Genomic DNA, 24,867 nt, shown 5'->3' on the forward strand with positions numbered 1-24,867 from the left:
GCTAAACCAATTAATGAAAGCTACAGTTGATTGCCTAGGTTTTTGACCAATGATGAGGCTAGTTTTCGTAGTGGGCGGGCCTTCGCCGTCGAGGGGTGGGGTGTTCGAGGTCATTCAGTCCCACTCTGATTCACTCTATCGGCGTGTGTTGAGGGGACGGGTAGTTGGAGTAAGGAGTCGCCGGGCGGTAGTGCGTCTCAAACGCTTTTTTTTTGGGAAAGAAACGCCGCTGAAAATTTGCAACCAGAGACTGAAGAAGAAACGACACCCCACCCCCCTCCCCCGGTGACGACTTCTGTGAAATTATTCAACGCGACGACTGCGCCACACGCACAAACCATCAAACGCAACCGGGTTTATCAAATGCTAGCCTGCTAGCATCCCTGGAAAACTGACGGGATCAAGGTGTTGATAGCTAGCCTCCCAGCTAATTATCCATCAGCTAGCATCCTCCTCCTGCCGTAGCATCGTTAGCTCGCCTCTCCTCCTTCACCACTGTTTGTGGTCGGTGCGTTTTAAGCTCGCGGGCACCCAATTCCACAATTCAGACAAAAACAAGACAACGGGGCTTCCTGACCGGTGCTGCTGCTGGGGAAGAGAGCGTCTGCGTTGCGTTAGTTGACACCATCACACCCATCTCCCCCAACCCCTTCACCTCTGCCCCTCTCCCCTCCACCCGAAACACTGGAAATCCACAAGCGGCCGGATAGCGGCGAAGGGCCGGCGAAGCTGGGGGTGGTAACGTTACCGGACTCGCAGGGAGTCGTAACGGCTACGGAGAAGCACAGCCGTGGGGAGCTACCGACGAGTATGGACGGACTGGCTGTGGAAGTTCGCGGCTCGAACGGGGCCTTCTACAAGGTAACCTGGTTACAGTCGCAGTTTTTTTTTGTAGTTGTCGCAGTTAAAAGTTTTTGTCTGGGTACAAACTGTGAGGTTTCTTTCTCCTGAGTGCAGCCGTAGCTAACCGCCGCTAGGCTAATGTTAGCTCAGGTCCAGTCCTGACAAATAGGGATGGTTTTGCGTTCCATTAGGGGTTGGCCATTGTGGGGTGGGTAGCTAGCTCCAGCTAGCAGTTGAGCTAAGTACACTTGTCATCAGCAAGTCTGGCCTATATTTGGTCGTTTTTGGGGTTTTTTTAGTTCATGTCAATATGATCACAGGGTATCCTACTGGGAACAGATGCCTGTAGTTTTGTAATGGCACATAGCAGCAGTCATAAGATACTGCTCTGTCCTGATATGTGAGGTGTGCACATTTAAAACAGAAGCAAAGCAGCTAATCAGACAGCTGTTGTGCTGTTCTGTTCCTACGCACAAGTATGATGGGATGCTACATCAAGGCTCACACACTTCATGTTTGTTTTGTAGCCCAGCCCCTAGCTTCACTGCACATGTTATTGGCTTGACAAGGAAGAACCAGAGTGTAGGTTTCTGTTTCATTTCTGTCTCATTTTCAGAAGAAAGTGTACTTTACCCATCCAGACACATGCCTCCAAGTCTGTGTTGCTGCTGTGTCAGAGCTTGTTTGCTTGTTTTTAAACGTCTCTATAAGATGGCACCATAGTGGCTTTCAAATTCCTCTCTACATGAACATTTTGCTAAAAAGAGAGATTAAGAATCTATGGCTTTATTCAGCCAGTCACCCACAACAGACATTGCTAGTGATGGACAATGTAGGTCCTGACATCATTTTGCATTTAGCTAGATTGTAGGAAAGACATTGATAGAGGTTTATCCAACTAGAGGTGGGGTAATAATGGTGGAAAATTGCAAATAACCTTTACATCCTAAATCAGATTTATAGTTTTCAGACTATGTGACATCTCCTTTTTTCATTTCAGTCTGTTAAAGTCCATTATTTTCTCCATGTGCTCCTCCTCTGTTCTGTCTTTGAGCCTTCAGCTGGTCAGTCGACCACATGGTGGGTTAGGGATGAGCCTATATTTACTCTCCTCGTGCTGCTTCACCTGTCGTTCTGTTTTACAGGGTGACAGTTCGGCTCTGGCATGAATGAACACTTTCCACTCATCTCATCTCTGTTACGTCCATTATCTCTCGCAGCTCTCATTTTGTGGATGAAATGGATACTTAACTGTGTTTGTGACATTTTAAATGTCATATTCCAAGTAGCTTTGTTGTCCTTGGTGGAAGAGTGCAGGGGCAAAAGCTTTACTGCTTTTCCTGTTGTGATTGACACAGAGTGTGAAAGCATTTTTTAAATGCACCTCGTTCTCCTTGGTGTCACATTGAGTGATGTAGGTTTTTTCTTTTTAACTGCGAATCAGGGTCATATTTATGAACCTGCTAAGGCAATACAACATCTGTCTGGAACACAGTAGTTTGTCCTGGTTAACTTTTCCAGCAGCACATTCCAGGCAGACTAATAAAGGGCTAAATTAGGGTATCTCAGAACGTCTTGCACTAATAAGGATCTCTTTGTTTATCTTTGTCATATGTAGGTTAGTCACCTAGACACTAATTTTGGCAAATTCGCCTATTGCCATAATCCCTACTGTTTTAGGAGTAGGTTAATTACCTTTAATAGTCTGTGCAAGCTTTTTTTTTTGATTGGCGGGGCAGAGATGTCAGCTCTGCAGGGAGCGCTGTACTTTCGCCTTTCCCTCATCAAATACACAATCCAACAACTCCAAAACACTCTTGTGGACAATTTGTGACCCGCACAATCACCACGTTATGAAATAACGATGGAACGTTACGAGACAGATTTGTTTTCGAGGTAAATGCGTAGCCGGAACTACATCCCAGACACGCCTGCTGGGCGGAGTGATTTCAAAAGCAAGTAGTTCTGAGTATTTGCTTCATGTGTCGTAATGTTACATGTTATGTTATCCATGCTATGTTATCTCATAGCGTGGAGAATGTGCTGGTCACAACTTGTCCACAGGAGCGTTTTGGAGTTATTGGATTGTTTGTTTGATGAGTTTGATGAGGGAAACCCAAGAAATCCCATCCGCCTCCATTGCGTTAACTGAGCAGCTCGCGTCTCTGCCCCACCGATCTAAAAACAGCTTGCACCGACAACTAAAGGTAATGAACCCACTCCTAAAGACTATAAGGATTATGGCAATAGGCAAATTTACCAAAATGTTGAACTATCCCTTTAAACACATTGGCTACTTATGTGATGATTCAATCTAGTCGATCATCGGAGACAGTTGCGAATATGAAATGTCTTGGTCACCACACCAAGACACCTGCATGTGGATGCCGGCCAGAGGATGAGGTGATGTCATAAAGCAGCCTGCGACCCCCCCTCCCTCCCCCAGCCCCCCATCCACTAGTCATGTCACACTGGTAAAAGGGCTTGCCTGCCCTTTGACCTGGTAGTTCTGAGTGGAAGTGCTACTTAACCTGACGTAACAAGCGCACACAGCTGTCTCCTAATGTGATCTCTGGAAAACTGAAGGATAAGCACTTCTTCACTCGGACCTGTTGCCACCGCCGCCTTCTTTTCCAGAAATTGCGGCGGTGCCACACCGCTACGCCAGAAGCACAGACAGTTGGCTGCTTGTGTAGACACCATTAACAAGGACCTTGTCAGAACAAGCAGGTGGCGGTGAATGACGATCAGAGTTGTAGTGAGAGTGGAGCGTTTAAAAGGTGTAAAAAAAACAAAGTTGAATGTGCCTACACACACGTCGCCCTCGGTGTGGGCTGACACCCCCCAGCCGGCTCTCCACAGCGCAAAGACAAGAACCTTTACAGCGAGCGAATCCACACATTCACTCCTGACAGCCGAGCGTGATTGCGGCGCGATTTGACGACACAGCCTGACCTCTCCGTCCCATATACGGTAGTGTCGCACCGAGAGACACGCCACGCCCACCGCTTTCCCCCCGTCTTGTCGCTGCTGAGCACTGCTGGGGGTGTTGGTCAAACTTTATGTCACGCTGTGACAGATTTGTGGACAGGCTGTGATGGACAAGTAACACATTTGAGAGAGCTCTCCCGCAAAAAGTTGCATCTTTCCATATAAGCTTGTGCCTTCCCCATACATGCCCTGTTCCGGGACTGTTGCTTTTTTTTTCTCAATGTACACGTGGAGAGAAAGCGTGTGCCTGTTTGTGTATGAATTAGCGCGAGTGTGTTTGTGTGTGTGTGTGTGAGAGAGAAAGGAGGAGATTTCCTGGCTGTCTGCGCTGTCAGGAGGAGTCAGTGTTTCTCGTCACTATCTAGCACAGAATTCGCAGCCAGAGAATTGTGTCAGTGATGTGATGTCTTGGCTCCCCCCAAAACCAAAAAAAAAAAAAAAACGCCCTAGATGCTCTCTTTTCAGCGACAGTCTCAGCATCGGGTCTAACAAGGATTACAAACTGTCGATGTTGTTTACATGCAGAAAATCTCCCGCTCACAGCCCCACCCCGCTTCACTGTCTCTCTGCCTCGTGCATTCATGGGAATAAAACACCCTCTCTCTCTCTGCTTTTCTCTTCAGGGTTTCATCAAAGATGTCCACGAAGACTCTCTCACAATTGTATTTGAAAATAAGTAAGTTTGCTCCGTCTCTGTTAACAGCCTCCATATACGTCTTGCTTTATTAGGATTTGGGAAATGAGGCTTGAACTGTAGTAAATGAGAGTAACGCCGGCTGCTTTATCCAGCCATTCAAAACCGCCCTCCTCAGCACCTGTGCTTGGCATGCAGCTGTCCATACACGTCTCTAACAGTTTTTTTACCTCCTGCTCTGACCCCTCCTGCCCCGACCAGGCTCTCCTATACTCCTAACCCCCCACCTCACCATCCCCCACCTAGGTCCCTCTTTTATCTACTTGGCTGAGAGTGTAGATTAGGATGCCCCTAAAAATAGTGAGCCAAGGTATGCAGAGTGGGAGGAGTGGCACTATGGTGGCCTGTGTCATTTTTGGGATGGTTTCCTCCCTCCTTCTCCACTTACTTTCTCTGAGCACATGGAGATGCTGGAGTTGTATAAGACGGTGAATGAATGAAACACCTTTTTTGGTCTCTGACGGTCGTGGCTCTTAAATGAAGATCGTCTTTGAATTTAAGGCTAAAACTGAGCCTGAGAGACTTAATTAGATTTCACTTTAAATTTGTTTTCATTTATGTTTCTGGAATAATAATATAAAGTTTCACTTTAGAAAGTCATTTAATCAAGTTGGCTAATTTTCAAGTTTTTATTTATTATGAGAGGACATCATAGAATGAAAGTAGTCACTCATTGTCCAGATGCAGTTCCTTAAACTTCCCCATTAAACCTAATGAGCCATTTTCATTTTGATGTCATTATGTCTGTTAATGTGCTGTACGGCAGGGACGGGTGATGCGCCCCATCCTAATGTAACACCAGAGACAGAGGGCCTGAATCTAGACCGCTTCGAGTCCTGCTGAGTTCACATGTGATCCCTTCCACCGTCGATAAGCCCAAAAACATTTGTGTTTTTATCTGTGTCATCTCGCCGCAGCTGGCAGCCAGAGAGACAGTTGCCCTTCAGCGACGTGCGGTTGCCCCCTCCGGCCGACTACCACAAAGAAATCGGCGAAGGAGAGGAAGTGGAGGTGAGTGTTGTTGTTTTTTTGTTTTTTTGTTGCGTACCTCTGACTCAGCCTCACACACACCTGAGTTTCCTCTCACCTCGTGTCTCAAGGCCTCGGCGTCTTTGTGCCTTTTATCAGACGGCGGATCATTATTGGCCCGTTCTGACTTTTAACTGTCATTTCCAGGACGTTCACATTCACATCATGTGGCCTCTAAACTAAATTAAAGTATCTCCGTTCATGACCTTTGAAGTAGCAACTGTGAAACGACCCAAACAGCCTGTGGCACCCCCCGGTGGTTAAAAAGACATTGTAAACCTTAATTAGCATTTTCCCCTTTTCGGAGATGATTGGAAAAAGTTATCATCATTACATGTTTATTTTATGAAACATTATCTGCTGTTAAAGTTTGGATTTAGTCCAGCCAGGCTGAAATCTAGCTTTTGTCACACTTTCATCACAATACTCAACAAGTTTACCTCCTATTTTATATTTTGTCCACATTCCACACAGCACTAGAATGTTGTACACTGTGTTAGCCCAATCACTAAACAGTGGACTCACATATAACATAGGTGTGCTGAATATGCAGCTGAGGCCACCTTCACTGTCACTGCATCCTGCTTTCCACTATAAACAGTTTGACACATCATTAATGAGTGTGATAGTGATACTGTTTTTGCCTGTGACTCACAGGTTTACTCCAGGGCCAATGAGCAGGAGCCATGTGGCTGGTGGCTGGCACGGGTCAGAATGATGAAGGGAGAGGTAAGTCATCGCCGGGAATCGAGGAACATCTTATGTAAATGAGAGAAAACTGAAGAAAGATCATGTTTAATTGCTGATGTGCACCAAAGCAGAGCAGTGTATCCTGTTTTCTTGTTGTGCCTATGTGGTATTTCAATTCCTCTTTCCATTAATTCAAACACCACAGTCACACAACCGATTACAGCCAGCAACACGCTGCCGTTTTGTTGTCATGGGTATAAAAATATATTTCCACCACTCAGCGTGTTTTTTTTAAATCGGCCTTGGACGCCGAATGAATTTATAGTTCCTGAATTTTAGTGCGCGGGCGGCTTAGATTTCCTGGAAGCATCTCACCGAAAAGGATTAATATTGTTGAGAAGACGACGCCTTGTGTCAGTGATAAAAATCCAGCCGGACCAGCTTCCTCTGCATCTCAGTATTTAATAATCACTAATAGAGGTGAAGCAATTACGTTTCACTTTGCCCCGGCGCCTGTTGTATGGCTGGTAACTGTCTAGTGAGCCCTGAGTACTGCAGTATCCTGTGTGCAGAGAGAGTACCAGCCCGTAGTAAGATAAGTACTGCTGGGTAATGAGCTCAAAAGAGTCTGGTGATGTGCTCCGACATTGTACCTTCACATTATATCCCGTGCTCCCTCTTCACTCTGACTGGCGTCGAGTTGAATTTGCACCCGCGCGTGCACAGTTGTGTTTTTATTTCACAAATTTTTCCAGCCGATTCCAACCACCACTGGCTGGCAGCAGGGCCGTTGTATAGGGGAGAAAGGTGATGATAATTCTAGGGGCCCAGCGCCCAGTAGGGCCCACAAAAAACCCCAGTAGTCTAATCTTTGTATGACTGAATTATTCTGCATAAGACACTGACTAATACTCAGAGTAATGCTGCATTAGCATCAAAACAAAGTAGGCTAAATAAAAAATGATAATACATACGTAGTCGAGGAGAAAAAAAAAAAAAAAGATAAAAGTTCGGGGGTAGGGGCCCACTTTAGTATTCTTTAAGGGGGCCCAGAATTCCTAGCAACGGCCCTGGCTGGCAGTCAGGAGGCCGGGCCGCAGGTTGAATAGTGGGTCAGTGGGATATAGAAGGGACAGCTTTGCAGTGCTACTGTGCCAAGGGAGCTGCTGCTGGTGTAGCGCTGTTATTTGGAGCGGCCCCGATAAGAGCCTGCAGGAATGTCTAGCGTTGACTGATGGCTTTAATACTGTCCTTTGAGCACCGAGTGTGCAGCGTTCATCTCGCCGCCTCGCTCGTTCATGGCTCCCCTTCTTCTTCTGTCTACATCCCTCCGTATCTCCGCGGCTCATCTCCTCCGCCTCATCTTAACGTTGTCACAGAAACGAGCGAATCTGGGAACAGCGTATAGTTTTTATGAAGTGAATAAATAAAGCTATAGATTAAAATGCACTCTTGACGTGAAGTATATTTACTTTTCGACCTGAGAGATGACATCAATTAATTTTGAACTTGACAGCTATAGATTGAACGCAGCGGTACCGCGCCGCACATGTCTTAGCATAATGGTGTTTTTATTTTCTTTTTTTTCCACTTCACATTCACAGTTCACATCTCTGAGCTGTCAGCCTCATGTCTCACATTTCTGCTGCCTATATTATTAAAAATCTCTATCTCTGGTTCTGTTTCCAGTTCTACGTGATCGAATACGCCGCATGTGACGCCACATACAACGAGATCGTCACGGCGGAGCGCATCAGGCCCCTCAACCCCAACAGCCCTTCCTCTCGGAACTCCTTCCACAAAGTCCCCATCCCTGTCCCGGAAGACCTGAGGGACATGTGAGTGTCTCTACACACTGTAGATAGTACTTCAGTTACAATAACATTTTTGTGTTTTGTTTGTTTTGTGAGTGATCAGTGAGCAGTGTGTTTGCTGCTGAGTGAATACTGAGGCCAACTCTCCTGTGGCTTGTTTTCTTATTGACAGCTGTGCAAATGACAACATTCACAAAGACTTCAGGAAAGCTATCGGAGCCAACTGCATCTTCTACAGTGCCCAAACACACGAACTCATTGTGCTGGTTAGTATTCTGAATACACGCTCGTTGAGGATCTGCAGTCGTTCTCACTTAAAAATCTGAATAAGCAAATTTGGAGCAAAGTTTGTAGATCACCCCAAATAATAATAATAACTTGTATTTGTATAGTACATTTCATACAATTCTTAAAGCACAAAGTGCTTCACAATAAATAAAAAAAAGGAACACAAGACATTCACGGAAACTTTCTGAGGAACACCTGTTTAGAAGGCCATTGTTGACAGAACTTGCTGAAACCAGTTTTCGACAGCTTTTGCCGTGGTGCATCATCCAGCTGGAAGTAGCCATTAGAAGATAAACTGTGGCCATAAAAGGATACATATAGTCATCAACAATACTCAGATAGACTGTTGGTATCAAAGGGACCAAACTGTGCCAGTAAAACATCCCTCACACCAGGTCGGTCCAGGGATTCATGTTGTTGAGGCCAAGCTCTGACCCGACCTGCTGCTGCCTCAGCATTAATTCAGGTTGATCCTCCCAGTCCTCAGTTGTCCTGTTGGTGAGTGTGTGTCTGCTGCAGCCTCAGGACCTGAGATGCTTCTCTGCTGTTAAAAAGACAGGTTTTTAACCTCACTGTGTCCTCCCACAACCGCTGCTTACTTTGTGGTTCTTGGGTTTTCACCAACCAGTAGTGAAGATCTGTGGAGATGAACATTCTTGGATATTCCAACCAGCCTCCCTAACACCATCAGCCAGCTACTGATGTGTATTAACATGGTTTTCTAAATGACACTGCTGCCACATGATTGGTTAATTGGATCATTTCATAACAGGTGTTCCTAATAAAGTTCTCAGTGCGTTTCTCTCTACAATTACAACATTAAAGCTTAACGCCTCTCTGATACAAACTAAAAATTCTTGTATACATGTAATAATTATGTTTTGTAGTTGAATTGAAACTGAATCCCTTTTTTATCTCCACAGTCTACAAATGAAACCACAGTAAAGCGTGCCACTCTTCTGAGTGACATGCATTTTCGCAGCATCAGAACCAAGCTTATGCTCATGTCCCGCAACGAAGAAGCCACCAAACATTTGGAGGTAAACACATCTCATCACACAGACACAGACAGTGTCAAATTTAATACATTTTCCAACCCTAGTTGGTATTTGTCAGTCTTCATTTAGACCACACCCCCCCCTGTTTGGTCTCACTTTTACACTTTGTGTTTGTGTCTTCCCCTCCCAGACAAGTAAGCAGTTAGCATCGGCCTACCAGGAGGAGGTGCGGGTGAGGGAGGACCTGATGGGCCTCGCCATCGGCTCCCACGGCGCCAATATCCAGCAGGCGAGGAAGGTAGCGGGCGTCACGGCCATCGAGCTGGAGGAGGAGAGCTGCACATTCAGGATCTACGGAGAGGTACGCCTCTCGGCCAGCCCAGTGCCTTTTACACGTTCTGGGACTCGTCTTGTGTACTGTTAGTGAAATAATGTCTGTGTCCTGTCCCAGACCCCAGAGGCAGTGAAGCAGGCCAGAGAGTATCTTGAGTTCAAAGAAGACTACTTTCAGGTACCCAGGAATCTTGTAGGTGAGTGAGCGACATGACATTCCCCAGGGAGCTTTTTAATTTTTAATTTTTTTTAATCGGCGACACCATCCCGCTGCACCACCATGACATATTCCTTTTATTATGGCTCACCTGTGCATCGGATCACAAAGACCCTCTCTCCTCGTCACGCAGGCAAAGTCATCGGCAAGAACGGCAAAGTCATCCAGGAGATCGTGGACAAATCGGGCGTGGTCCGCGTCAGGATCGAGGGAGACAACGACAAAAAGCTTCCCCGGGAGGAGGTAGGCAGGCAGGGGGCTGGCAGGGACGACACTGCCGGCAGCAAAGAGGTGAATGGACCGCTCGCTCGGCTGGCCTCCCCAGTCCCGTACAATGAATTGCCCCCCCTCCCACAAACACACACACCCCCCCTTCCTCCTCCTCCTCTTCCTCCTCCTTCTTCCCGTCTCTCTCCCAAACAGCAGAGCTCCTCCACCGCAGCAGGATGTAGACGTCCCATGTGCTGTCCGCTTTGACACTCTTCCATTCTGCTGCCCCCCCCCGTCTTGTCAGTAGTGCTTGTGTGTTTTTCACTGATTTTTTCCAACGCACACAGCCCCCCCACCACGCAACATATGTCAGTTATGTCGGGCGTGTGTGTGGGACACGTAGCTGTGCGCCGTCCCCCGGTGGGTTGATACACTGTGTTTCTATTGAGTGTGTTTTATGTGATTTTATTTTGTTTTCAAAATGATCTGTACTTTCACACTCACACTGTAGAACAAATCGCCTCGTTGTTTACATCTACTTCCGGGTAGAAAACCAGCATGAGAACAATAGTGACAGACGAGAGTTTCACTATATACCGTATTGACCCGAATATAAGACGATATTTTTTCCGTCAAAAAAAGTCTGAAAAATCGGGGTCTAGATATTTATATATGCAAATCAGCGGGTGACACCAAACAACGTCTGTCCAAGCAAGTCGGGGCTTTTCTTCCTCTCACACTCACACACCTGACCTGGAGAGATGCAGCTGCACCTGAGAGGATGATCGCGCGTGTGTGCGCCAAGTGTGTGTGTGTTGCCCCTTCGCCACACAACAGAGCGCTGCCACACAGTTACAGCTCAACTCGACTCAGTTTAGGTCATTTTAATCACAGCTGACTCCTTCACAGTTCCTCCGGGGGCGGGGTCGTCATATCACAGCGGCTACGGCCGCGTTGTCGCCGGGGACAGGGACACACCGGACACGGAGGCGCCGAATAGCTGCGAAGCGCCGAGAAGCTGAGCCAGTTTCCTTTCGGGGCTCATGTTAAACGATTGTGTCGTTCACACCAGACGTCCTGCAGTGATTGTTTCGGTGTCTGGTCTATTTTGTGCGCGAGCTGCGAGCGATGGCGTCAAGCCGGGCAGGTCAAACAAAGAAACACGAGAGAATCCGCTCAACTTTCAAAATCAAAACAATTTTCAAAATAAAACACCGCAATTGATGCGTGTCCCTTTTTGTGTAAACAGAGCGCAAGAGAGATGGACACACACCTACACACATTCAGAGAGATCAGTGGGCGCTGAAATCTACCAGAACGTTATTTCACAGATACTGAAGATTTGATTTTGTCTGAAAAAGGTATTTTTCCAAAGACAGGTCTTGAAAAAGGGGCGTCGTCTTATATTCAGGGTCGTCTTATATTCGGGTCAATACGGTATATATTTTTCATGTCACTATATCACCATTTAGACTAATGTGTTTTTTGTAAAGTTTATAAAACCAATGATTGGACAAACATTACTATTCACGTGTGTACGTTTTTGTAATTAGTCATGATTATCATAGATTAGCCGGGCTAACGGTTAGCTACCTGTTTAACTTTAATAACTCAGTGACTCAAACGGTCCATGAAAAAATATTTTCTCCAGCATGACTGAGCTAACTGGAGTAGTTTCATGTTGTGTCCGACAACGGGAGGGTTTTAACAGCTGACGTCCTGGTGTTAGCTTAGCTCCTCTTAGCTTAGCTGCTGCCGTTAGCTGTCCCTGTCAGCTGAGCCACTGAGGCTTTCTAGATACCGTGATTCCTCCCAAACTGAATAAATACAAGATATAGCAACACAAAACACACTCACAGAAATAGTAATGTTTCTTCAATCATTTCAGATTTGTCTAAATGGTGATGGGATGTGAAAAACATAATATATATATAGCTAAACTCTCGTTTGTTACTACTGTTCTCATTCAATTTACGTGCTGCTGGTTTTCTACCCGGAAGTAGTTGTAAACAACAAGGAGATTCGGTCTGTTTCTTTTCGTGTGAGGTCGTAGCCGTTTCCACCCAGCGATGATGATTTGTTTCTCTTAAAATCACACTCAACTCTTCATCTCCCCCTCTCTGTGTCTCATCAGGGCATGGTTCCCTTCGTGTTTGTGGGAACTAAAGAGAACATCAGCAACGCCCAGGCTCTGTTGGAATACCATGTGTCCTATCTCCAGGTAAGTCGATTCTCCACGCTGACCAGTAGATGGCAGCACCTTCCTGGTCTCTGCTGCTGTCTGGGATCAAATAAAGCAGTTGGAATATCTCATACATCTAAGGCAGCGAGTTGAGAATATTAATTTGGACCATGTTATATATTGGTCTCAGGATATCTGGTGTCACCGCGTCATGGTCTCTTAGAAGAACAGTTCCTTTATGTGGCAGTTGGGGAAGGGGTCCGCTGCCACTGGGATGTATGGGCGTATATGCGGGGGTCATTTCACATTGGTCACCCCCCCCCATGTAGAAAGCTGCTGAGAGCACCTCATTTTGCCCTTACCTCATGTGCTTTTATAAATAGCCCCCTCCCCTCTGGGATGTGTGTGGGGGTGAAGGGTAGGCTGGAGTTTAGATTACCAGCTATCTGGACCCCCCCAGCTTCCAGAAATAACACCAGGACCCCCGCCCCGCCCCCGCCTCCTTCACACCTCCCCTGAGCTTCAGCTGTTGTTGGTGGAGGCAGCTGTCACACTGAGAAGTGAGACCCCCCCCCCTCCTCCGTGTCGCCCACCACTGAAAGTGCTGTCAGTGCACTGCTGCCATCAGACAGTGTCTGACCCCCCCCATCTATACATATACTGTGGCTCAGCTGAGGAACAGACATTGTGATTCTCTCACAAACCACAGCAGCCGTTTAGACATGTAATTCAACTTGGTAAAGTTTTATGTCTTTTAGTGTTGTAGTGGTCTCAGTGATCCCAGGAAGATGATACAGCCCCACTTATAGAATTAATAATGAATATGTTATATGAATATTCATTGGAACCTGTATTATCCATTTTAGTTTTTTCTTTTCCAGAGACAAGTTAAAACTGGAACTGAGTTTCCTGATCTGTTGATTTTATTTTGGCCTCTTGTCAATCAAAAAGCATTTGAACCATGCTCTAAACTATTTTTAAATGTTGTAGTTTTGTCTCCGTCCCAAAAAGATCCACCATCCACCGTCACGTAACATTAAAGGCACAACTCTACTTGTTCTCATTTCAAACTTTTGCAGTAGTTTAGTCGAAACGGCAGCCTGAAGGAGATCAGTGCAGAAAGGCTAGTGTTGACAGAAGGAGCTGTTTGTCCTCTGGTGGTTGATGAGGTTCTGGTTTGTGTTTCTACAGTAGTGGGTGTCAGGGTGAAGCTCCACTTTACTCTTTACTGCCACTAGGTGGAGTTGGAGTTGTAGGTTCAAACACATGACCGACACCAGCCCAGGTCCACAGCACCTGAGAGACTAGAACTCCCCCTCAGATTGAAACAAACAGCATGTGTGTGCCAAAGTGAAACAACAGCAGACAAGCACAGTACCAAAATAAAAAACAGAAACCAAATCTCAATAATAGCGCTGATGTAAAAGTGATGTTTTAAATCCTGTTTTCAGTCAGAATGATCCTTTACTGGCTCAGACACCTTGTTTAAATGGCAGCATCCATTCTTTGTTTGGAGGAGAACCTGCTGCTAATGCCTGTTGGTCAGATGTGTGTACAGTGGCAACACACAGTTTTGGCACACTGCATCATTTTGACAAACAGGAAGGAGCCCAGGTCACCTTGTCCTGCTAGATGCTGCTGAAGCTGGTAGACATAAAATACATTTTACACAGTAATAGAAGTAAGATGTGATGTTACACATGACTCATCTTGATAGCAGATACAAAGCTTATTCTGTTTATTCAGAATTGCTCATATGTACTGTTATTTCCTGATAACGGTGCACATCAAGGTGGGAGTGGGGAGCCGAGGTGCTGTGTTGATGAATTCAAACGAATCACGTGCGTAACGAGAGCGCATCACTGTTTCCCCACCCACTCCCTTTAGGAGGTGGAGCAGCTGCGCCTGGAGCGTCTCCAGATCGACGAGCAGCTCCGTCAGATCGGGGTGGGCTACCGCGCCCCTACCAACCGGAGCGGAGGCCCGGGCCCCGAACGGGAGAAAGGCTACCTGACGGATGAGAGCAGCAACTCGCTGCACACCTCTCGCACCTACGGAGGCCGCGGCAGAGGACGCCGAGCCTCCAACAGCCAGTACTCTGGATATGGTGAGGATGAAGGAGAGGAAGCGTTAACACTTAGGTTTGTCTTTTTTGAAGGTAATAGAAGTTGTTTTGACGTTACTTGTACCTGTTCTGACGCAGGCACAAACTCTGAACTGTCCAACGCCTCTGAGTCGGAGGATTTGAACGAGCGAGACCAGCGGCCCCGCGGCATCGGTGGAGAGGAGCGAGGCTCCCGACGGGGCGGCAGGGGCAGAGGCTCCAACTCAGGACGAGGCCGTGGAGGACCAGGGTCCAAGCCCTCCAACTCCATCAGCTCAGGTGATTCAACACAAACCATGACACTTCATGACATCACAGTGCTGCAATGACTTGCTCTCACATATACAATATGAAGCGTAAATGTGACCTGCTCTGGCAAAATGAGTCAGAAGGCGCAGCATTCTATTTTTAGATAATCAGCTGAAAACGTGGAAAACCAATTAAAAAAATTTAAGCTAATTTCAAAGAAATGACATTCAAAAACAATCTCCCAAAGTTTCATAATCCAGATAATTGAGAAAAGGTAAATAACGATTAAAGCTGACTTGCAACTTTTAACCCTCTAAAGACAAGCACAACATTAAATAACTTCTGAACCGTTTATTATAGAGACTTTCCGAGGGTCATTGAATGGTGCCTCTATGACAACAAGGGACCATATAGGGTGCGTGTAATCACGTGGTACAGGAACAGACACCAGAGTCACAGAAGTGCTCCGCAAGCAACAAAGGTGCATTACAGTATAACAGACTGAGAGGTTTTTCTAGAAAAATCTTCACTTTCATATTACAGCTGCAAATCGAGCTTCAATTTTGCATCTAATCTGTTCTCTCTAGATATACGATAAGGTTCTAATTTAAATGACACTGTGATCCACAGGTTAGAGAATTCTGTCCCAAGCTGTTTCTTGTCATTTAAAAACAAACTGGTAATAAGTGAATATGGATGACCAAGGAAGGAGATTTTATTTTAATAGCCGCGTTTCCATTGTGGGAGTTCCTGGTAAAGAGAGGGAGAAGGGAACCTTATAGGAACCGTCCTCTCACTCTCACTGCCGTGTCTCCACATGCAATCGTTGTGCAGTTTTTATTACTTCTCTTGTTGTCGTTGTCCAGAAGTATGAACACTTTCTTATAATAATGGGTTTTAAAATGCCGTTTCGATTGTCGCGTAATCGCGCATTTATCATACTTTTTTCTACCACTAATATTATCATATGTCTTTTACTGACTTATTCCCTAGTTTTTTCAGCCATGAAGACACTTTTTTTTTAACAATGCTGGGTTTTAAAAATGCTGCTTATTTTATGGCTTTCTCTTGGCGTCACATCTCGTTTTGACTATGATCAGCACAGAGTAAACCTAAAGCACCAGCCAGGAGTTTTTCAGGGCCGATTTAAGTACCTACCTTGAGGCAGGGACTCGTTTGGCCCCGTAAAAACGGCCCTAATGTGATCACGGTGCTTCACAGGTGTCCATGTCTTTGTAGTAGCGGCTGGCAGGTGCCTTGTGTTAAAGCTGAACAGCTGTTCTCTTGTTACGTGATGGAGTCAGTTCACCTGAGAGTCAGCGGGGGATTAAAAACCAGGAGATTAGAGAAGCGTAGCGGTGATACTGATGTTCCCTGTCCCCCTCAGTGCTGAGGGACCCAGACAGTAACCCATACTCCCTGCTGGAGGGCGAAGGAGAGCTGGCCGACGCCGACACCAGCGACGGCATGGGAGGTGACCGCCGCAGACGCTCCCGCCGCCGCCGCAACGACCAGGAACCCAGCGTGATGGACGCCGCCGGAGAGTCGGACGGCCAGGCCGGACCCAGCGAGAACGGACTGGGTGAGAACCTAAATATTTAGTTTAGTTTAGTCTAGTTTATCTTTTTATCCACTTTATTGTCCACCATAAGTGGAAATCTTTCTTTGGCTTCCCCACATAAAATTACAGCACACACAGACAACATACAAGTGGACAAGGAATAACAACAAATAGCAGCTGCAATAGGTTTATAAAAACGATTTGCGCAGACATTTTCACACCTGAAACAACCAAACCAAGGTCCGTGTTTTGTTACATTGTAATACATTTGGTCCGGTTGGTTTTGGTTTCACACTGCAAATGGAATAACAGACTTTACAAGACAAACCTACTGGACGCGTCATCTCCCTTTGTCCTTCCGCGGCTCGTTTTGTTTTGGTTACGGTGCGTTGTTAGGACGGCTGGCTTCTGACGTTGCTTCCTGTTTACAGAAAATGAATCGATCAAGCCACCTTTTCCCCGTTGTAATACTACTCCCACGGCTCATTTTGTCATATAGAACGTCTCTGATTTTGTTTTGTTAGCTGGTTAGCGTGACGTAACTTCCTAAACGATGTAAATCGAGAGCAGCAGCAGAAGAAAAAAAACTTCTGGTCATTGATATGAAGGTCCGAATCGACAAAAAGTTGTGCTGCAAAAGGTACAAACCTTGGTTCGTTTGGTCCGGACCGAGACGACCTCTTTTGGTCCTTTGGTCCGTGGCACCTTTCACACCTCAAATTTAGGTTCGGATCAAACTGAAAAGTCTGAAAGTCTGGACCAAAGGAGATGTGGTGTGAAAGCGGCCATAGATACACACTGAACATCTCTCACATTAGAAGCACCAGCCCTCAGCTGTGACTTCTCCTGAAAGTCTGCTCTCATTCGGCTTTTAGATGAAGAGGCCCGGCCTCAGCGCCGCAACCGAAGCCGCCGCCGCCGTAACCGTGGCAACCGCCCAGAGGGAGGTTCAGCCAGCCGTGACAGACAGCCACAAGACAGTGGTGAGTCAGTGTGTCTCAGAAAAGATAATATATTCTGTATCAACACGAGCTTTGATCGTTCCCATAAAGTGCAACAACAACAGAGGAGCTGTATTTATGTATAGTTGGCTGTTAACATGTTGCATAATTGTGTATAATGTTGCCCCCAGCAGTTTGTTTAACAGTAGCTAACAGATTTGAATGTCCTCAGTGACTGTTGCTGACTACATATCCCGTGCTGAGTCCCAGAGCAGACAGAACCTGCCCCAGAAGGAAAACCACGCTGGCCCCGAGCCCAAGGTACACACTGAAACACACTTCACACACCTCAGCTTCACTTTGATTGTCATACGTTGCAACATTACCGTCTCAATCTCACCTTTTTGTTTTCCCGCCCACTTTCTGTGCCACAGGAGAACGGGACCAGCACCAAGAAGGATGAGCGAACACCCACCAAGCGTTCCCCCAGCAAAGGCATGACCTCGGCCGGCGAGACCCTGACCCTGGTCAACGGGGTCTCGTAAAGAGACGGCCCTGCCCCTGGCGAAACCCAAGTCTAGAGCAAGACTCCATGGCAAACTCTGTCCCTGCTTGCATTAACTTAAACCTTAAACAGATGAGTGAAAAAGTACCTGACAAAATACCTGAATTCATACTATGAGAGTGAAAAAGTACAAAAAAACGACAAACGCATCTACTTAAAAACACACGTTAACGGTGTATGCTATCCTATCTATCAGTACGTAGTGCTTATTTAAAAAAACAACTAGCTTGCCAAAAAAGAGCTGGTGGATATGACTTGATTTTTAAAAATACTGAAACACGAGAAACAGGACGAGACTTTTTTTGTTTGTTTTGTTTTTGAAACGGTTGTCTTTATTTGTGTCCTTTATTTTCTTTTTGTTTTGTTTTTGTTTTGTTCTGTTAATTTTGTTCATTGTTTATCACTGGTTTGGACTTGGTGGTCGCTCTCTCTCAACCAAAACAGACGCGTCTCTTAACAGTGTTAAACGTAACAGACTAGAGAGATGTGAAGCTGTAGGGAGTGGCGTACGAGCAAAGACAGTCCAATAGCTCACGTGACGAGATGTTCGCACACTGAACCTGGGAGTGGAGACAGACGGATTGGAAGATTGATAGACATTGTGCCTTGAATTTGAAAAAAAAGAAAATAATAAAAAAAAAACTTGAGTTTTTCCATAAGTTTGTTTTTGTTTCCCGATGGGAAGAAAACAGGGAGAGGTGATCTTCCAGTTGATTTTTCTTTTTCTTTTTTCTTTTTTTTTCTATTTGGTTCCAAGAGGAGAACAAACCTGTGAGGGAGTGATGAGTGAAAACAAAGGGGGAGGAGAGGAGGGAGTGGCCGGCCAACGAGAGGAGAAACTAAAGTCTGGTGCCAAACACGAAATTCAAGGCGCTTGTCCTCATTCCCGAGCAGAATGGACGGCGTTTTTGGGGGGGAGGGGGTGGGAGGGCTGGGGCTGGGGAGGGGGGGTCAGTGCGTGCGTGTATGTGCGTGCGCGCGTATGTGTGTGTTTGTGTGTGCAGAGTTGAGATTTGGCAACCACAAAACAAAAACAGAGGGGAGAGTTAGTGAGAGAGAGGATGAGAGAGGGGGGGGGCGAGGTAACAAACTGACACACAGCCCTGAGCGGCGGCGGCGGTGGTGGGGGGGCGCGTGCGTGCGTGCGTGGCGACGGTGGCATCTCTATGTATCAGCAGGCCTGAGGGAGGGGAGGGGGTATCGGAGGATGCACCGCTTCCTTCCGAGGGGGGGGGCACCTGTTACAGGACAGGCTGAGACCAGAGACAGAACTGTAGATTTAGACTCAAAGAGAACTATCCCGTGCCTCTTTCTGCGTCAAGGGGAGGTGGTGATGATGAAGTGGGGTGGGGGCGGCGGCGGCGGTGCAGCAAGCTTCCAGCCACACTTTATTCTAGTGTCTTGATAAACCACTGCAGCGCGCAGCAGCCCTGGACGCACACTGAGGGGGGGCCAACCACCTTTCTGGGACGTGGGTGCTGCTATAAGTGGAGGAGGGTGGGGGTCCGAGGGTGGGGGGTCGGGGGGAGCCTGGAGAGACTGCGGACTGTGGGATTGGGACAGCTTCAAATGACATGAGAGCCACATGACGACACACACACCTACAGGTACACACAGCACAGCAGGCATACACAAGCAGGTGCCAGTCTGCGACGGCACAAAGTACAGGACTGGAAATAAAAATAAATAATAAGGAGGAAGAAGAAAAAACAAACTTTATACAAGCGAGGTGTCTGTCTTGTACCTGGCAGTTCGGGTTGGCAAAAAAAAATGGAGTAAGAGAGAGGACTTGAAACCTCCGTGGCTCTCTGCTCATATTGTTACTGTTGTCTTGGTTACCGCTCTCAAGTTTTTTTTTTTGTTTTTTTTTTGTTGCTATTTCCACATCTTAGAAAAAAAACAACAAAAAATGAAATAAAAAATTGAAGTGAAATCAACTTCTTCTCTGGAGACGAACTTTGATTTCTCTGTCTTGTGAGTTTGCAGTCTATTTTTCTAACCTGCATGGCATTTAGTTAACGAAGTTAGTAGGTGGTGCCTGTCCTGTGCATGAGGAAAAGAGAAAAAAAAAGGGTGTTATTAATCTGACTTACAAAGCCATTGTTTTCATTCACTAGAACTGCTGCTAATGTACACATTGAATGTCCGACTAACGTAGAAACTCTTACCTTTTTGAAGAGAGAGAGAGAAAAACTTAAAAACAAACAAAAAAAACTATAAAAAACACAGTAAAAAAAAAAGAAAAAAAATCCCACCCCTCCCTTCCTCCCACTATCCTCCCTGCTCATCTGCCCAGAATGAAATCGGTGGATTACGAGTCGGAAGGAGAACCCATCTCCTCCTCCTCTAGAGTTTCTGAGTCTCATAAAAACAAGTATTCAATCTGTGCATGACAAGCGAGCGTCCACATGACCAAAGGTTTTGAGAGACAGATGAATGGGAGCGTGGTTGAACCGAGATGACCCAGATGCTGCTGTTATTACATTTCTGCTCACCTGTATGTTGTGTTTTTAGAGAATGAACGAGCACTTGAGTATTTGTACCTATTTTTTTTCTTTCTTTTTTTTTTTTTGTGGTTCAGTCTGCATGTGTGTGAGTGGAGGACATGGAAGCCCTTACTGGTATGTTTGTGTTTACCTTTATACCTCATTGTGTGAGTACTGTAACCCCCTTATGTATCTGTATCTCCCCTCACGTCCTCGTTGAAAGACTGCTGGCTGCCCTGTGTGTGTGTGTGTGTGTGTGTGTGTGTGCCTGTGTGTGCGCGCGCGTGCGTTGTGTGTGTGTGTGTGTCTGTGTGTGTCTTGTGGATGCTGGCTGTACAGTCGACTCCTCACTCTGTCAGATTTTGTCTCTGGTTTTCTCACTCATGTTCTGATGGCAATAAAGGACTTTTCATTGTTTGGTACACATTTTTTCAAGACGGTTTGTTCTTTTCAATAAACGCCCAAAAATACCAAGTGGGACCTTTTTGAACAGTTTATATAGTTTCAGCATTAAATACATAGACACTGCAGTTGTAACTTATTCACAATGACAACATGCAGCAAAGCAAAAAACAAAACTGGTGATTAGAGGTCAATTTTTATGGAGCTAGTTAAGGTTTCTCTAGTCCACATTGGATATCTCTTGTTGAAAGATGCTCTCTCTCTGTGGTGCTGAACACTAACTCATTTCTGACCTGCATGACTGAGAATCTTCAGACTTTCCTCTGTCATCTGACGTCTGCTGCTGAGAATTCAACTCAACCCTTGTTATTTTTCTCCACTTCTCATAAATCACAGCCACTTTACACGTTCAGCATCACGGCTTGTTTGCCTGGCCGCCTGGAAGCAGTTGAATCATTTTCCTCCTCAGTGAAGATCTCAGCCTGTAAGAGGAGGAACTTACTTTACTGGATTGAATGTGGTCGAACACTGATAAATATAACGCATTTAAAGGAGACATATCATACCCCTTTTGCACAAATTAAAATAGTTCCCAGGTGTCTTAAAGACATGTCTGTGACATGTTTTGGTCAGAATACCCCAAGGATCAAACATCACAGCTCTTTTCATCCTCTCAAAACAGCCCTGTTCAGAACGGCTGGCTTCAGTGCCTGTCCCTTTAAATGCCAGGTAGGGGTGGTGTTATGCAAATTTGAAACCTAGTTACATCACTGGAAGACAACTGAGGGAATGGCTTGTAAAACCATGTGGATTTCAATCTGGGAGCCTGCAACCTTTTATGTCAGTTCTCGCATTTTGGGGTCCAAACACCCTTGAAGAGCCTTCAAAAAGTGATATTTCCATAATATGTCCCCCTAAAAAAATCTGACTGTATTATGATACGTAAGCACTAGAAGGATGAGAGGCCCCATGTTTCAGTTTGATTTTGATTGAACAACTGGCACCTGTTTTACAAATTCACCCAAGTCCATGTCCCTGAGGTGGAAAAGTCTCATCATCATCATCAGCATCATCATCTACATACAGTCAATGTCTCCCTCTGCTGGACAGTTACCATCATAGTCTCACCTACTTGTATACCGTATTACATGTCTTTTCATGTGTATGAATGGAGCCACCACATCAATGGAAAGCCAGCCCTGGTACAGTCCAGTCAGTCCCTCCCTTAGCAAATGGCAGCTGTGTCTTTTATTCAGGGTTCCTACACATTTGAAATTTCCAAATTCCATACTTTTTCCAGACCCTAATTTCCAGACTTCTCGGTAAAAAAATTCAAATAATTTGTGATATTTGAGTAAATAGTTGTGCATTATATAAACAAATCATGCAATTAATCATTTGTTTTCATTATTCTGAATGTGTAGGGGAGAGCGGGGTAAGTAGTGCCAATTTTTACTTAAATTGCCTTTAAAGCAAGGGGATTATAATAATGCCCCCAACTAATATTTAAGCAATATATCACTCCAGGCCGCTTCGTTTCGCGTCGGGCCGAACAACGCCCCTTAGCCGTGGTATAATGAGCATATACCACGGCCTGGAGTGATATATTGCTTTTATAAAACGGTTACAAATAAAGGCAATATAAAAGAGGGATACGCAATCAATTTCATGTAGTTTTATTCAACCAGAAATATATTATCCAATAAAATAGCCTCACTGTGAAAAAAATAGTCCCACCTCTCCAGACGTTAGCTCCAAATTAGCTCTGCATCTCGTCTTTTCCTCCGCTTTTTTTCAGGTTAATGTCACTGCTCAGTCCACTCTACCGTTGTTAACCGTCCCCGCAGGTGAAAGTTCACCTCAAACATGTGAATTCAACTACTTTAGTCCGTTTTTTAACATCGTAAAAACATCAGCTGTGTTTGGCTACGGACTGCAACAGTCCGTTGTCATGGATACATGACAACAACTTCCATTCATACCAGTCATACGTGCCTGACGCGGAGTGATAGCCTACGCTGTGATAAGGTTTTAGAATAGTAGCCGTGGTATATGCTCAATATACCACGGTTAACAACCAATCAGATTGCGGGATTTCACCTTTCCGTTTTATAAATGTACATATAGTTTAGGATGTTGTGCATCCCTGGGAACAATCACTTTGAATCTTAAATCAACTGTTTCAGAAATATAGCTTTAGAAAAAAAAAAAAAAATCTGGCACAACTTGCCCCCGGTGCGGGGTAAGTTGTGCCATTAGAGAGAATACACTAGGGTAAATTGTGCCATTGATAATTGAAGTAAAACAGATAATTTTAATCTCACAAATGTTAATGCTATATAAAAGCAAGACATTCAATACAAAATTAAAGCCAGAAGCGGCGATGATCGGGCCCTCGCTTGTCCCCATGTAGTCGTGGAGGCCTGAGGCAGGCTGGGGGCCGTGGCGCAAAGAAACGCCATGTTTTGTTCATCCACCAGACTACGAGCACAACCAGACTGGGCAGGTGTGTTCAGGGGCGGTCCCTCATCACACATGTTAAGTTTCAAGCAAATCCGTGCCCACTGCCATGTTTCTCCTATACACAGACAGCACTGCCACTGGCACAACTTAACCCAGGCCCTTTGGCACAAATTACCCCACTCTCCCCTATGCCATTATGTTACCAAATTATTTCCAGGAGATTGTAGCTATAGGTAGCACATACAAAAATAATTAACCCAGATAACTTCAGATATAATAAGACCAAACCCAGATAAGTATTAAGTATTAAGCCAGATCATTTCCATACAATAATTTCCATTTTCCATACTTTTCCAGACCTGGAAATGTATAAAATCAAATTCCATACTTTCCCATACTTTCCATACTTGCGTAGGAACCCTGTTTATTGTGCTGCTTGAATATTTCACTACGCAGCATTTCTCTTTCCTTTTAGAAGAGGTCGGTTCCTCCTTCAGGTCTTCAGAGGCCAACAGAGTTTGAGGAATCTCAAATTATCCGATTGTTTACCATCATTTTTGTCAACGTGAGTTCCTGTATATTATTTGTGTGTGTGGGTCATTCATGGGCAGGTCTTTCCCATCTCCTTCTCTGAGAAGTATTTTTTAAAATCGATCTGTAAACTAAATCTTCCTTATTTTATTGAATGAGTTACATTTTAGGGGGAAGTGCAACTGTCTCTTTCAGTGGACCACTGACTTCATGTTCTGTTTTCTTTGTGCTGCAATGATTTTTGTGCAGGTCTGGGGTCACTGAACCTGAACATGGACAGGATCTGCCTCTGCTTTCCATCTATCCCAGGTCACAATGTTTCAGTCAGGTTAGGTTTCTTCTGTCAAGTGTTCAAACAGGTTATTTATGTTGTTTTATAACTTGGTTTACTCTAATTTATTGTGGGGGCAAAGAGGTACAGTGGTTAGCACCTCTCACCTCTCAGTAAGAAGGTTCTAGGTTTTGATGTCCAGGTCTATGGGGCCGTACTGGGTGGAGTTTTGAATGTTCTGTGGGTTCTGTCCAGGTTCTCCAGCTTTCTTCAAGTTTTGACTGGCAAGTGGCAACTCTAAATGTGTGAATATGACTGTGTGTGTGTTGCTCTATGTGACCCAGTGGTAGACTGGCGACCTGTCCTGTGCAGGGTGTACCCTCACCCTCACCCAGCTGGGACTGGCTCCAGCCCCCATAGCAGTATAGACAATGGATGAATGGATGAGGGGGCACTGACTTTTAAAGGGGGCTCTCCTCTGGGCTTAGACAAGTAGGCATATATGCTCAAATGTGAATAATCAACAGGGGGTATTCATTTGCCCTTGTGCAATGCTCCTTGTTAATTGTTTACGTGATGATAAACCAGACCAGCCGGACCAGGTCCATCATGCAACTTTGTTTGTAGTAGTTTATATAGTTGGTTTACTAGGTGGCGCATATTGTTGGTTAGAGAGCTGGAGGTTCTCAGTCAGACGTACAGCCTGGTTCTATGATTGATGATGTTTGTCAGTCAGCCATCACTGAAACCATTTCAGGGTTGTTCAGGTTTTTCTAGCCTCTGATCTAATTATCACATCCCAGTCACTCATTTGTTTTGTATTCAGCGTTTGAATGAGAACACATTGTGTGTAATTTGCATTCTGACTTCACTCTCTTATAGAATGTGAACTCTCTCTTATAGATGTGTTGTAATGAGTTTATAGTGAAACTCCATGGGCCACCTTTACTTTTTTTTATTTTTTTTAACACATATCTTTATTGATTTTTTAGTCTTTACACAATT

The 24,867-nt window shown here is 45.3% G+C and overlaps 1 protein-coding gene across 2 annotated transcripts; it reads left to right on the plus strand.

Moving 5' to 3' along the window:
- The first annotated feature begins 132 nt into the window (after window positions 1–132).
- fxr2 (FMR1 autosomal homolog 2) lies at window positions 133–20,617 on the plus strand. Of its 2 annotated transcripts, none has more exons than XM_085759531.1 (17): window positions 133–861; window positions 4,458–4,510; window positions 5,446–5,539; window positions 6,215–6,286; window positions 7,937–8,085; window positions 8,234–8,327; window positions 9,273–9,389; window positions 9,538–9,708; window positions 9,799–9,877; window positions 10,031–10,188; window positions 12,242–12,328; window positions 14,177–14,396; window positions 14,493–14,672; window positions 16,030–16,224; window positions 17,079–17,186; window positions 17,377–17,465; window positions 17,579–20,617. In XM_085759531.1, exons 1-17 carry the CDS (start codon window positions 811–813, stop codon window positions 17,687–17,689), a joined length of 2,028 nt encoding a protein of 675 aa, XP_085615657.1. In that variant the 5' UTR covers window positions 133–810; the 3' UTR covers window positions 17,690–20,617. The 2 variants fall into 2 exon arrangements, with proteins under 2 accessions (XP_085615657.1, XP_085615658.1); XM_085759532.1 differs by having other exon boundaries at window positions 10,031–10,140; window positions 17,579–18,176.
- The last annotated feature ends 4,250 nt before the right edge of the window (window positions 20,618–24,867 follow it).

The sequence above is a fragment of the Trachurus japonicus genome, chromosome 18, assembly GCF_045865225.1.
Source record: "Trachurus japonicus isolate A0001 chromosome 18, Traja_1.0".
NCBI classification, from domain to species: domain Eukaryota; kingdom Metazoa; phylum Chordata; class Actinopteri; order Carangiformes; family Carangidae; genus Trachurus; species Trachurus japonicus.

Excerpts from the sequence above, each read along its gene's own strand:
- fxr2 (XM_085759531.1), top strand. The coding sequence starts at position 811 with ATGGACGGACTGGCTGTGGAAGTTCGCGGCTCGAACGGGGCCTTCTAC. Across the intron at positions 6,287-7,936 it reads TCAGAATGATGAAGGGAGAG|TTCTACGTGATCGAATACGC; the intron begins GTAAGTCATCGC and ends TTCTGTTTCCAG. Across the intron at positions 14,673-16,029 it reads CTCCAACTCCATCAGCTCAG|TGCTGAGGGACCCAGACAGT; the intron begins GTGATTCAACAC and ends TGTCCCCCTCAG.